Source organism: Muntiacus reevesi, chromosome 5, assembly GCF_963930625.1.
Source record: "Muntiacus reevesi chromosome 5, mMunRee1.1, whole genome shotgun sequence".
NCBI classification, from domain to species: domain Eukaryota; kingdom Metazoa; phylum Chordata; class Mammalia; order Artiodactyla; family Cervidae; genus Muntiacus; species Muntiacus reevesi.
In genome coordinates this window covers 92,417,521-92,430,708 of record NC_089253.1, presented here as the reverse complement: position 1 = coordinate 92,430,708, position 13,188 = coordinate 92,417,521, and the positions used below count along the sequence as shown (strand labels likewise).

At 48.1% G+C, this 13,188-nt stretch overlaps 1 protein-coding gene across 1 annotated transcript in view; it reads left to right on the top strand.

The window, feature by feature from the left end:
- Nucleotides 1–13,188, top strand: part of CAMTA1 (calmodulin binding transcription activator 1) — a 943,590-nt gene that overhangs the window by 268,657 nt on the left and 661,745 nt on the right. The window contains exon 4 of the mRNA XM_065935842.1: nt 6,518–6,585. Coding sequence (XP_065791914.1) covers nt 6,518–6,585 — 68 coding nt within the window. The remainder of the gene's footprint in view (nt 1–6,517; nt 6,586–13,188) is intronic.

Genomic DNA, 13,188 nt, shown 5'->3' with positions numbered 1-13,188 from the left:
ATAGGCCACCTCTTCCAGGGAGTCTTCCCTGCTGTGTCACTCTAGAATGAACTCTAGCTTCTGGAACCTTCTCAGCAGTGGCTGCACCACTCTTGGAGCTCACTGTGCTTTCTGGGGCTAATTTACATGCCTGGCGGTTCTCCCTTTCCTGGTGGTTCAGATAGTAAGAATCCGCCTGCAATGCCGGATACCAGCGTTCAGTCCCTGGGTTGAGAAGATCCTCTGTAGAAGGAAATGGCAACCCATTCCAGTATTCTTGCCTAGAGAATTGCGTGGACAGAGGAGCCTGATGGGCTACAGTCCACGGGGTCACAAAGAGTCGGACATGACTGAGCGACTTTCACTTCACTTGGGGAAGGGCCACCTTCCTCCCTGGTCTGCAGGGATGGAACCCGATGCCAAGCAGATACAGGGGCCTGTGGGATTCCCGGAGCCCCCCGACACACACAGACGTTGTATCTTGGCAGTAGTTTTTCTATTTGAACATCCAAAGGACAAACTAAACATTTAAAATCTGCAAGCTGGACAGTCTTTGCTTTGGATCCTGCAGTGAATTCCTTCATCCTGACAGTTGAGTCGTTCTTCTCGGCACTGATGCAGTGTTTAGGATCCAGGAAGAGAGAGATCTCAAGGGAGCCAGGGAGGAGCTGGAGGAGACTTGCAGGTATGCAGGGTGGCCCTGTGGGTGCAGGGTCCGACCTTGTAGGAAGGGGGGGCTGGCATTTTCTTCATGCCAGGCTCCACTGAGCTGGACGTCCACACTTTCTTCTTGTTTTTATTGTGGTGAAATACACATAAAATTTCCCATTAGTGGCATTTAGTATATTCTCGATATTGCATATAACCTTCACCACTGTCTCCCTCCAGACAATCTCATCTCCTCAAAAGGAGACACAACCCCCATTAGTAGTCACTCCCCATGGCCCCTCTTTGTCCAGCCCCTAGCAACCACCAACCTATCTTCTATCACTATGGATCTGCCTATTCTCTACATTTCACATCAATGAGCTCATACAACACGCAGTCTTGTGTGTCTGGTTTCCTTCACCAGCATGTTTTCAAGGTCCATCCATGTTGTAGCATGTGTCAGAACTTTACTCCTTTTTGTGGCTGAATAACCTCTTGTGTGGAGAGAACACATTCTGTTTATCTGTCTGTCTGTCTGTTGATGGACAATAGGGATTGTGAACAATGCTGCTGGGAACATTTGTGTATGTGATTTTGTTTGAGTCCCAGCTGTCACTTTTCTGGGGCATGTTCTCTTCTGGTCTGAGGACTGTGTGAATTTCCTGGGCCAGACTTGTGTTTGAGAGGCCACAAATGAGGGGGAAAGAGCATCCTGTACTGGGGTGGGGAGTCCTGAGTCCCAGTTTGGCCCAGTCACAAACATGTGATCTTGGCCAAGTCCCTCCCTGTCTCTGGGCGTCTGTTTCCTGCTCTATGCAAATGAGATGGCCCAGATCTGTGTTTCCATCTGACCTCCTTGGAGCCCTAGCTTGGTAGAGCCTTAGGGAAAGAATGGGGAGGGCCAGAAAGTTGGGCTGAAGATGCCGTTTTTCAACTACAGCTACAGCATCTCTCTCTTTTTGTCTGTTTTGTCTGTATTGTAAGGCATTTAAAACAAAAAGTTCTTGGATATAGGAAACTTCTCCTGTCACCAAAATAGATGATCCCATGAATCATACACAGGTTTTGGGGTGGAAAGGAGCCTGATCCTGCTGGAAGGAGAGAATCCTGCTCACGGATGCTCAGTCTCACTGCTCCTGATCTCCTGAAGGGAGGTGGGGCAGTGAGGTAACTCTGGCTCAGCAGAGACCAGGAGGCTTGTTAGCCTGAGCTGGGGGAAGCATGACTGTCCATGGGCAGGGTTTCCTTTCCTTCCTCTGAGCACATTGTAGCTGTTCTTTTAAGAAATCGTGACCAGTGGTGGAGAGTGTGGGTTCTGGAGCCATTCCACATCGATTCAGGTTCTACTTCTGCAGAGCGTAGCCGTGTGACCTTGGGCAAGTCACTGAACTGCCTAGAGCCTCAGATTCCCCACCTGTAAAATGGGCATGCTTCCCATTGCATCGTTTGTTTTGAAGATTAAGTGAGTCTGTCCTGTGTGAAGTCCTGGAGCACTTGCTGGCCTTGGACATCACTGCCAGCGCCAGCCATTACGATGACACAGATGGTGAAATCCCCCTTCCCTTGGAGATCAATCCCCTTCATAGCCCAGATGACTCTTGAGTCGTGATGGGTCTCACTTTGCTTCACACTCTTTAGCATCTACTATTCTGTGAGGTTCCTTGGGATGTGCCTAGCCATCTCCCCAACAAAATTCTAAGCTTTGTGGAGGCAGAGTCTGGCCCATGGTCTGCCCATTTGACAGGTGACCCAGGCACTCCCAGTCCAGCTGGGAGTCAGGCAGTAACAGAGCGATGCTCCCTGCTGGTCAAGTCCAGCTTCAGGCTTAGCCAAGGTGAGCACCACAGAATAGGGAGCCTGAGGCTAGGCATTCAGTTTCCTTTGCTTGGAGGGGCTGCTCTTAAGGGGGACAGGTGCTCCACCAGGGGGATATATGTGGTGGTGGGGTCTCTGTTACCTTGAGAGTGGAGGAGGGTGTAGCCAGTGCTCGAAAGCAGCCCATGAATCGGTGTGGTTCCCTGGGGCCTCTGCTTGTTTGCACGGCAGCTTGGCAGGTCTGAGATGACCCACTGGGTCTGGTTACAGAGTTGACAGGACAGTTGACCCTGTGATGACATGAAAGCCCCACTATTACAATGACTTGTCTTTGTCCTCAGCTGTGAGCTCTTTAAGGGCAGACTTCATGTGGTCTTTTTCACTGGCTGGTCCTATTAGGTGCTCAATAAACATTTGTAGAGTAAATAGTGAATACAATAAGCAGTCCAGGGAGTTTTTCTCCTTGCACAACAGTAGCAGTAGTGGGGAACCCTGACAGGTTGGGGCAAGCATTGCCTGTTCACCAAGGCCTTCTCTGGGGCTCTGTGTCTTTGGAACACTGTGATGAATTTAGAGGTGGCTAGGGTGCTCTGTGCCCCCATCCTTCTGGGCTATTAGGGGTCACTTAACTCTCAGCTCTTAGCCTGGGCAACAGCCTGGGTCCCAGGGGTTCCAGTTGGTGTAGACCATTTCCCCAGATATCAAAACTACTGAAGTTCAGGTAGATGAGCACCTAAAAAGTGGCCCAGTTTATCCACTTCCCGACTCCAGCCACTGTTAGTTCCTAGTGCTTTGTGCAACAAGGTGGGCTCCAGTAGCAAAGGGGAAGGATTGATGCCAACTAACTCTGAAGAGTCATTGTGATGTTAGCATTCACGGTGGATATTGGGGGTGGAGGCCAGTAGAGGGTGGGGATTGATGGAGATAAGTCCAGCAGCACAGGCAGCTGGACCATTGGGTACTTGCTACCTCATCAGGGGTCTCTGTAGAACCGGCTTGCACCACATAGACCTTCTAATCATAATCGTGGCAGCAATGATTGTTGGGCATTGCTATATGCCAGGCAGGGTATTAAGAATTTTCACTCCTTGTAACTACCCACGAAGTGGTTTGATCTCAGTTTCCTAGGAAACTGAGGTCTGGACAGGTCAGATAACATGCTCAAGGGCAGACAGTGAGTAAGTGGCAGAGCCAGCCCCCAAGCTGGGTCTGTTTGCTTCCAGAGCGTGTGTTCTTCACCGTCAGACTCTATCACCTTCCCAGGTGACCAGAGTTAATTAACTCACCAGTAAAGGTCTGTCTAGGAGCTGCTGGGTTTTGCTGCTTTTAAGCACTTGCTTCAACTTTCTTAGGCTTCCCAGGTGGTGCAATGGTAAAGAATCTGCCTGCAAATACAGGAGACACAGGAGACGAGGGTTCGATCCCTGGGTCAGGAAGATCCCCTGAAGGAGGTAATGACAACCCAGTTCAGTATTCTTGCCTGGAGAGTCCTATGGACAGAGGAGCCTGGCAGGCTACAATCCATGGGATTGCAAAGAGTCGACCCGACTGAGCACTGAACACTCAACTATCTTAAGTAATAAGCATATACAAACACTCAACATACTTAGGACACAGACACAAACACCATTACTTATGTATACACTTTTTCTTTCACCAAGAAATCTACATTTTTAGAAAAAGTAAACCATAGCATTATAGACAATAGGATTTATTCACGGAAAAAAGTCATTAGGTTAGAATTTCAGTATTTTGAAGTTTGGTGATTTTTTATAATATTTTTTAAATTGGAGGCTGATTGCTTTACAATATTGTGTTAGTTTGTGCTATCCAAAGATGTGAATCAGTCTTGTATATACATATATCCCTCCCTTATATAGGCACTTTTATTTCTCCAGTGCCTATTCTTCATACCTCCCTCCTATGTACCCACCCACCCATCCATTCATCCATCCAGCAAACATTTATCAGGACACTGTTAGGTCCTGGGGATATATCAGTGGTGACGTAGTCCCTGCCCTTGAGGTGTACATGGACTAGTTGGGGATGCCATCCAAGTAAACAAGCCATTAGGATGCAGAGTGATCAATCCTTTGTACTGGAGGAAGGTGCCAGGTGCCATGCAAACACTGAGGATGGGCAGCCAGCCCTGTCATGATGAGTTAGGAGGGCCAGCCTGGGGAGGCAGTATCTGTCTATGATAAGACCTTAGGGAGGACATCGTCCAGGGAGAGGGAAGAGAATGATCTGATTGATCAGCTTCTTTAACTGAAATCAACAATAGAAACCTTTTTCAAAATTTTTAATTGGAGGATTGTTGTTGTTCAGTCCCTAAGTCATGTCTGACTCTTTGTGACCCCATGGACTGCAGTATGCCAAGCTTTCCGGTCCTCCATCTCCTGGAGTTTGCTCAAAGTCATGTTCATTGAGTCGGTGATGCTATCTAACCATCTTATCCTCTGTCACCCCCTTCTCCTTTTGCTTTCAATCTTTCCTAGCCTCAGGGGCTTTTCCAGTGAGTTGGCGCTTCATATCAGGTGGCCATTAATTAATTGCTTTACAATGTTGTATTGGTTTCTGCCATACAGCAATATGAATCAGCCATAAGTACACATATGTCCCCTCCTTCTTGACTCTCCCTCCCACCCTCCAATCCATCCCAGCCCTCAAGGTTGTCACAGAGCACTGCCAGAGGAGGAAAAAAAGTAATCTGTACAAGGCAACTCTGTTTTTGTCATAGGTTTCTGTTTCCCAGCTTGTTGGGGAAAGGACTGATGTAGCTGGGGCCCTGGTTAGTGGTCATGGCTAGCTTGTGGTTGTGGCCAGTTTCCACCATGATGAGAGGCCCTGACCCCCATCTGGGCCTGTAACCATCATACTGTGTGGCCTGGGTGGTGTTTTCTACATTGACCTGCCCTATTGCCCTGGTTTTGGTGGTGTCTCTTTTCCTTCAAGCCTAAGTTGAGCATCTCTGTGGCATTGGTGTCCATGCCCTGACGTCCAAGCCTGGAGGAGGCTGACTGTTACTCCATCCCCAGGAGTGCTTCCGGAACCCCAGTGGCACAGGAAGTTGAGACGGGAGGCTGGCTCCCTGCATTTTTCTGGTTGTCGAGGGCGGCAGCTCTGTGCTGTATCATCACCAAGATCAAGGGAATGGCATACTGGTCCAGCCTTAATTTAACTTACAGTTCCTGCCAATTTCACATCAGCAGGTCCTTTTGGAGCTGGAAGTAATGGGCCATATCATGCCTTGGAGCCCGAGTGATGACTTATGTGGATGTCATCCACTGGCTTTTTATGGAAATGATTAATAAATCAGTAATTCTATCTGCAGTGATGTTGTTGTGTTTATAAATATTTAATTTACCTTCAGGTGCCCACATTTTCTCCATCTTTGCCTTAAACTCTGCTGACACGGCTCGTCTTTCTGAAGCGATCTTCGGTACTTTATCAGAAGTAGGAAAGGTTAACCCTCCCTGCCCCCCGCTCTTTCTCTCTCTCTTTCTGTCTCCCTGTCTCTGTCTCTGTAATATGGCTCTCTCTTTCCTTTTTTTAATCTTTGTGTGATTTGGCTCAGCGCTTGGGGCTCATGCTGAGAGAAGGCAACGCTCCTTGTGACAATGATGAAAGGTTACTCCAGTTTCAGAGGGAGACCGACTAAACTTTCCAGTTCTGACCTTGCACGAGTGGAGACCTGTTGTTGGCATGTGTTTTCTCCTGCTTCAAATTAATGACATTTATAAGCTGGAATGGTGTCTGATGTTTTCCTTCCACAGAGAGGTATCTTTGTCCTTGCCACCAACTCATCTTTTGAAACCCAGTGCTTTGATTATTACGGTATGGCAGGTTGAATGGGAAGGTCTTTTAAAAAAATCAAAATAGAAACGCAGTCCAAGTTGAGTATTTCTCCACCAGAGATGAGGTTCCAACCTCACAAAAGAGGTTGGCTGCTGGGAAAACAGCAAAAAAAAAAAAAAAAAAGTAAAAATAAAAATAAAATAAAATCATCCTTCTTACCTCTCAGGATCCTAAGTGAGCTAATTGTTGTTATTATCTTTTTATTCCTCTGTTTCAGGAAATTGCAGCTTATTTAATAACATTTGAGAAACACGAAGAATGGCTAACCACCTCCCCTAAGACAAGGTAATGTCCCAGATCTCATGGTTTTTTGAATATGTGCAGTAAACGTATTGATTTTCATTGATTACTTGGTTTGGTCAGTTCATTCATGAGCAAGTTCAGAATGCCATGTTGTGCCTGATAGCTTGTGACACTGAGGTCTCATTCATTGCCCCAAGATCATGGTAGTGAATGCAATCAGATGGATTAAAACCAGTGCAGTTGCCATCATGCAAGTTGGAAATTTTAACCTGCTGGCTTAAGGCTGGATCCTTCAGCTGGGTGCTTGGAAAGGCTTGGCAGGCAGGACTGTCAGGGGAAGTTTATTTGGGGAAAGTGCCACCGATGTTCTCTATAAACGTACTTTCAAAAAGAGAAACTACCTTAACTGTTCACTTTCATCTCAACACGTTTCACAAACTGAAAGTCCAGTTTTTCTGGATGGCATTAAGATCTCCCCAATCAGAAAGGCATGGCTGTTTGCAATTTATTATTTAGTCCGCGTCCGTGAACCTGCCAACTGCCATGGACATCGGACTCATCTCACCACCTGGGAACAGAGGGAATTGGCAAGGATTCAGCTAACTTGTGTTCTGTCAGGGCGAGGGATATTATTTTGTGAAGAATGGGGGCGTTGGGATTTAGGGTTGATTTTAAAGGCAGTCTCTTCTCCTCCCCAGCTCTCAGTTTTTCGTTTTTGGTATGTTCCATCCTAGAGCTTTGGAAAAACAGCCACTCTCTTCCAATTGCCACAGGTTTTCTATTAGTGGTGATAGGCCCAGATGTTTAACAGCTTGAGTGGTATTAGCCAGAGAACAGCTTACAGGATAACCGGGCTATGGGTTTGAACCTGAGAGGTGGAAAGCCCAGCCTGTTTCCTTTGGCCAGAAGCACCAAATTTCCTGTTTGTTAACTGGGAGACCAGGGAAAGGGGTGGGGGTGTGCCCTCTGCCCACTTGGCCATCAGCTTGTCCTTCCGAGCCATGGAAGAAAAATATTTACTCAATTTAGAAGTTTAAAATATTTCTTCAAGACATTTCAGTTTTTACTGGTTAGCATCCATTAGATGGGGCTTCCCAGGTGACCTACTGGTAAAGAACCTGCCTGCCAATGCAGAAGATATAAGAGATGGGGGTTTGATCCTTGGGTCAGGAAGATCTCCTGGAGGAGGGCATGGCAACCCACTTCAGTATTCTTGCCTGGGGAATCCCATGGACAGAGGAGCCTGGTGGGCTACAGTCCACAGGATCATAAAGAGTCAGAGATGACTGAAATGACTTAGCGCACACACATCCATTAGATGAGTACAAAAATTTCCATTTTGAAATAGTGTATCAGAGGATATTGAGGAAAGGGAGGTGAGTTCCTGAGATCTGCATTCCCAGGTCGGGGGAGAGGTTGACTCTAATCTTTTTACCTTTCATCCTGAACCCCTCTGTAGGATCTCTTCAACTTCTCAGCCTTCTGGGGCCATGGTTTCCTTTGCTATAAGATCAAATGGGTTGTATCAGTCAGTTTTTGATGTGATAATGCCTTGTAAGAAACAATCTCCACACTAAGTAACTTATAACAATAAATGTTTATTTCCTGCTCATGGGTCTGTGGCTTGGCTTTGGTTTTGGGTTGGGTTCAGGACCACTTGATGTGTCTTCTTATTGTAGGACCTAGGCCTAGAAGCTTCCCCTAACCCCTGTCTACTACCCCTCTTCCCTGTCTGGGACATCTGGGTTTCATGGAGAATGGCAGGAGCTTAAAAGCCAAGGCAGTCCATATTGGCACAGTGAAGTCCCTTGGATGTGGCATCATATGTCACATGGGTGCATGTGTGCTAAGTCACTTGAGTCATGTTCAACTCTTTGTGGCCCCAATGGACTGTAGCCTGCCAGGCTTTTCTGTCCATGGGATTTCCCTGGCAAGAATACTGGAGTGGGTTGCTGTGCCCGCCTCCAGGGGATCTTCCTGACCCAGGGATCGAACCCAGGTCTCTTATGTCTCCTGCTTTGGCAGGTGGGCTCTTTACCACTAGCGCCACCAAGTTAGCCCATCATACATCACACCTGCTTGCAATCCATTAGTCAAAGCAATTCCTGTGGCCAAGCCCAGAAACAATGAGGCCAAGAAGGATATTCTTTGCTAGAGTGTGGTCAGAGTGGGGGCAGGGAGAGCGAATGTGATGCCCATCTACTGTCTGTGAGCACAGCTGTGTCCTGTAGTGTGGAGAGCCTGGCCCACTCATCTCTCCTTTCTTTGGGGGCAACTTCTTCCAGGGCAGTGATTTCCAAACCTAATCAGGGATCAGAATCAGCTGGGGCACTTGCTCCAGTAACATGCTGGACCCCACCCCTGGTTTCTGATTCAGGATGTCCGGGTGGGGCCTGATCCTCTGTAAGTCTAACCAGCCCCAGGTGATGGGGTGTGGCTGGCTGGGGACCCCACTTTGAGAACCGCTGCTCTAGTTTCTCTGGGCAGGAGGAAGTCTGTCTGATTTCCACCTTGGCACAATTTCCCGGCTCCCCACCGTGGTCCTCATCTCGAGCAGCCTCCAGGCTCTCCACATGCCCTTCATTCCTCAGCCAAACACTTCTTGAGTCTAAGTGGAAGGAAAGAGCTTCTCTTTAGCCAGAGAACGAGGTTCTCTGTCACGCCTCCTGGGCTAGACATCTGATTTTAGATGTGCGGACGCGAGTCCTTCTTCAGTTGCTCCCTGATGGCACAGCAGGGCGGGGATCCTGCCTCGTGTTTCAGCCTGAATTCGGGTTTCCGTTGAGAAGCGAATGTCACTCATGGTCGTGCCTGACTCACTTGACTTTGGGGGAGTATAAATAGAGCCAAGAGCCTTCCTGTCTCGAGGCACAAGGGGGGTGTCTGGGGGCATAAAAGGGATGAGGGTTTTGATATTGACACATCCAGGTCTGAGCCTTGGCCCCATCACTTAGTACTTTTGTGACTTTAAGGGAGTTGTTTCAGCCCCTTTCAAAGCTCCATTTTTTCTTCTTTATGCATGAGACAGAGGCCAACGTTGATTGTGTCTTCATTGGGTCACGATGAGGATTGAATGAGACAGTATTTGTGATCTTGCTTTGCATGCTATGAGGGTCTGTGCCCAAGCAGGTCTATTTGCAAGGGGCCATCCCCAGGATTCCTGTTGTCCTTGATTTTTGGACGTACTTGCCACGATCTCTCCAGGCTTTGGAAGGACGAGTTTCTTTTCTGAAAGCGAAGGGTAAAGATAGAATGATTCCTATTAGTATTGTAACATCCAGTCCGTGTTTACACTTGAAAGCTTCTTGTCCCAGGAGGCGGAAAAGTTGCTGTGGTTGTTCAAGGACCTTCCTAAATTAGTTGTTGGGTTGAGTTTGGATCTCCCCACCCCCCTCCCTTCTCTTGTATTGAAATTAATTGGTGCAGTTAACTGCTGAGTTCATGCAAACCGGCCTCCTGGTATTAAGGAATTAATGACACCAATACTCTGCTGAATGAGGAGGCAATACAACTTCTGTTTGCCGCTGCCGCTGCCACTGCTAATTTCATTTCAGAAAATTAATAAAAATGAATTGCACCACTGACATTTATAGAGTTTCCTAATAAAATGATACATTGTTTGTGTGGAGGAATCCCTATTAAATTAATTGTCGTAATCAGTTCACATATAGATGTTGGTATAGGAGCTGCAGAGGGACCCACTCGTCGTCTCCCTGGCTTGCTGATGGCTGGGGGTTATAAATAGACCCTTACTCAGATCCTGCCCTAATTACGGTGAAGGTCCCAGGAGCCCCGCTCACCTGTTTAATAATGAGGTGTGCTGCAAGAGGCTCCCAGGGCTGGGGGCCCCTAGGGCAGCTTCGTCACAACAGGGCTGCACGCAGATTGTTGAAGCAGCCCTGTATTGTATTATCAGCAACTGGGACCTTCTGAAAGTGGCAGCTTGAAAAATCACCCTTAGAACGTCTTTATTTGGCACTTGCTGTGTGCTCAGCACTATAATAATACCGCTGGGAGACCCCAGGAGACTCTACGCTCCCCACCATGCCAGGTGAATTTAGAATCTTAGAATTGAGAGATTCCACCCCTCCATCTAGAACGTTCTTCCAGCTCCTCCTTCTGGCCTTGATTCGGTGTCATTCTCTCCACGAGGTCTTCCATGAACACATGAATTAAAAATCACACCCTTCCCATCCAGCAGGAATTCCTTTCCTCTATTCCCGTGTTCTGTTTCTCTAGAGCGCCCTTCACTACCTGAGACATGGTGTAATTCCCCTGTTTATTGAATTCACTTATTCATCACATGACCTCCTTTCCCTCCAGAAGTACCACAAGGAGAAGGATTTTCTGTCTGGCTTGTTCAAGGGGTCTCTCCAGTGCCTGCAGTGCTGCTGGACACATAGTGGGTGCTCCATGAATATTCGTGAAATGAATGAGAGTGAGTCTGAAGGTTGTGGAGGGAGAGATCTGGTTTTATTCCACTTAATTTTTGTCTTGTATAGGTTTCCTAGTGCTGTGCTCTGGGGCACTTCCATGATGGGCTTTTAAGTCTGTTCAGCAGCTCTGCCAGACATGAGATGCAGAGAGGGTGTATTATCTGTCCAAGATGGCACAGCCAAATGTGAGAGCTAGAATTTGAACCCAGGATTATCTTACAGCAAAGCCCACAGTCTTAGCTTTGAGGCTATACTTCCGCTGGTGTGGGAGGTGAAGGTGGCCCCGCAAATGGTCCCACTACTTTTTTCTACCTCCCATCTCTGTTGATTCTGAACCACCTGGGAGACCCAGCCTCCCTTTGCTGGTGAGTTTGGCTCTGAGTTCCTGTGCTGACCTCTGGAGTTGATCTAGCCTCCGAGTTGCAGGCAGTGTGGAGAAGCACACACTCCCCCACAGGGCAGAGAGCAGAGCCCAGCAGAGCCCAGGCAGGCAGGCTGCAAAATTTAGCAAGCCCAATAATTTATTCCTCCTCCCCTGGGAAACATGCAACCTTCCTTGGAAGCCGGGGACACATGAAGCTCAAAATGGAATTGAAAACACTTCCTTCCCAGGAATCTTGTCTGTTTCTGTTAGGAGGCTGGAAAATGCTATTAATTATCTAATTAATTAATTAGATTTATGTAGATAGCACCTTAACACTGAATCACCAAAGGTCTAATAATAGAATTTTCCTATAATGAACACTGAATGCTTCTTGGTCAATAAGCAATAAAACAGCTAAGTAGGAGGGGTCCAGAGGGAAAGGAGAAGAAAAGTGAGACCTGAGTTTCAAGAAGACCCAAGGGACTCAGTGGGAGACCCACCCTCATCTCTGGGCTCTCAGGACCCCACAGGTCCATTGCATATTCCACCCTGGGTCTTTCCCATGCTGAAAGTGAGACCAAGTCTTGGGTCTTCTGCTCTTACCTCCAAAGTTCTCCCTCCCAGGACTCTTAAGAACTACAGGGTTTGACTATTCACCCTCTGTGGACCTTCCCCAAGCCTGAACTTCTCTCCTGGACACCTGGCTGTCATAGTATCACCTCAAACTCATCATCTTCCTTCTTCCTCCTGCCCTCACTCTGGCTCTGTTTCTGCTCTCTGATTTCTCTTGCTCTCAGAAGAGCCACCTCATCTTAAAGGCTCCAGGGCTTACCGCTTGTCCTCCTCCGTGGCTTTGTCTTCCTCCCCTGCATGGAATTAGTCACTGGTTCTGCCAGGGTTTCAGACTGTAATTCACATGCTTACTTTCCTCTGTCTCTGTGGCCTGGCCCTGGCCATCTGCATCACTCTTGGGTAACTGAACAGCTCCAACCACATCCCTCTCCAGGCTGGACTTCCTCCCCCTGGTTTCCCTAAGAAACTCCTTTCATCACATCATTGTTCTTGAAAACCTATGGGATGGAGTCCAGTGTTGTGTTCAGGGTCCTAGCGCATTTCCTCCACCTCTCTTTCTCATTCATTTTCTCTGACTCCCCACCGCAAAGTACCCACTGCAGTTAGGATGCTGCTACTGCTCTCCAGACACACCTTCTGTGTCCCCTGCTTTGGCTTTTATTCGGCCACTGATCTTCCCTCCAATGCCCCATGTCCATCCCAATCTGCCCATCCTTTGGCTTTGAGGTCTTCCTGGAGTCCCCCAGGCACACCAGCTCACGGGAAGTCCTCTTTGCTGTCAGCTTCTGTAGCCCAGGTTCTTTGTCATCAATTTTTGACAATTAAATGATAACAAGTGTGGAAGCCTTGCCTCCCCAGGGGGACAGCGTGCTCCCCATGGGCAGGGCCATGCCACCTCTGTTGTCTCTGTGCACAGAGGAGCAGGAGCTTAGATGAGGGGTGTGCATGGTGGGGTGCAGGCTTGTGGGCGAGTAGGCTGGCACCTGTGCAGACCAGCAGAGAGGGGCTGGGCTGTGGGACCAGGTGTGGGCAGAGTGCTCCACCCAGAAATCCAGTCTCATCAAGCCCCAGATGAGTCCCTAGGCAGGTGGGCTGCTTTGGCCAGGACCTCTGTGCCACCTGTAAGTGGCACAGGAGAGTGACCTTTTTGGCCACCTCTAGGGCATCTGCTCCTTGGGGGCAGTTCTAGGACTTTCCTGAGGAGCCCCTATTCCTGGGAAGTGACTAGAATGGAGCTGCACAGATCACGTGGAGATCCCATCTGAGAGATTA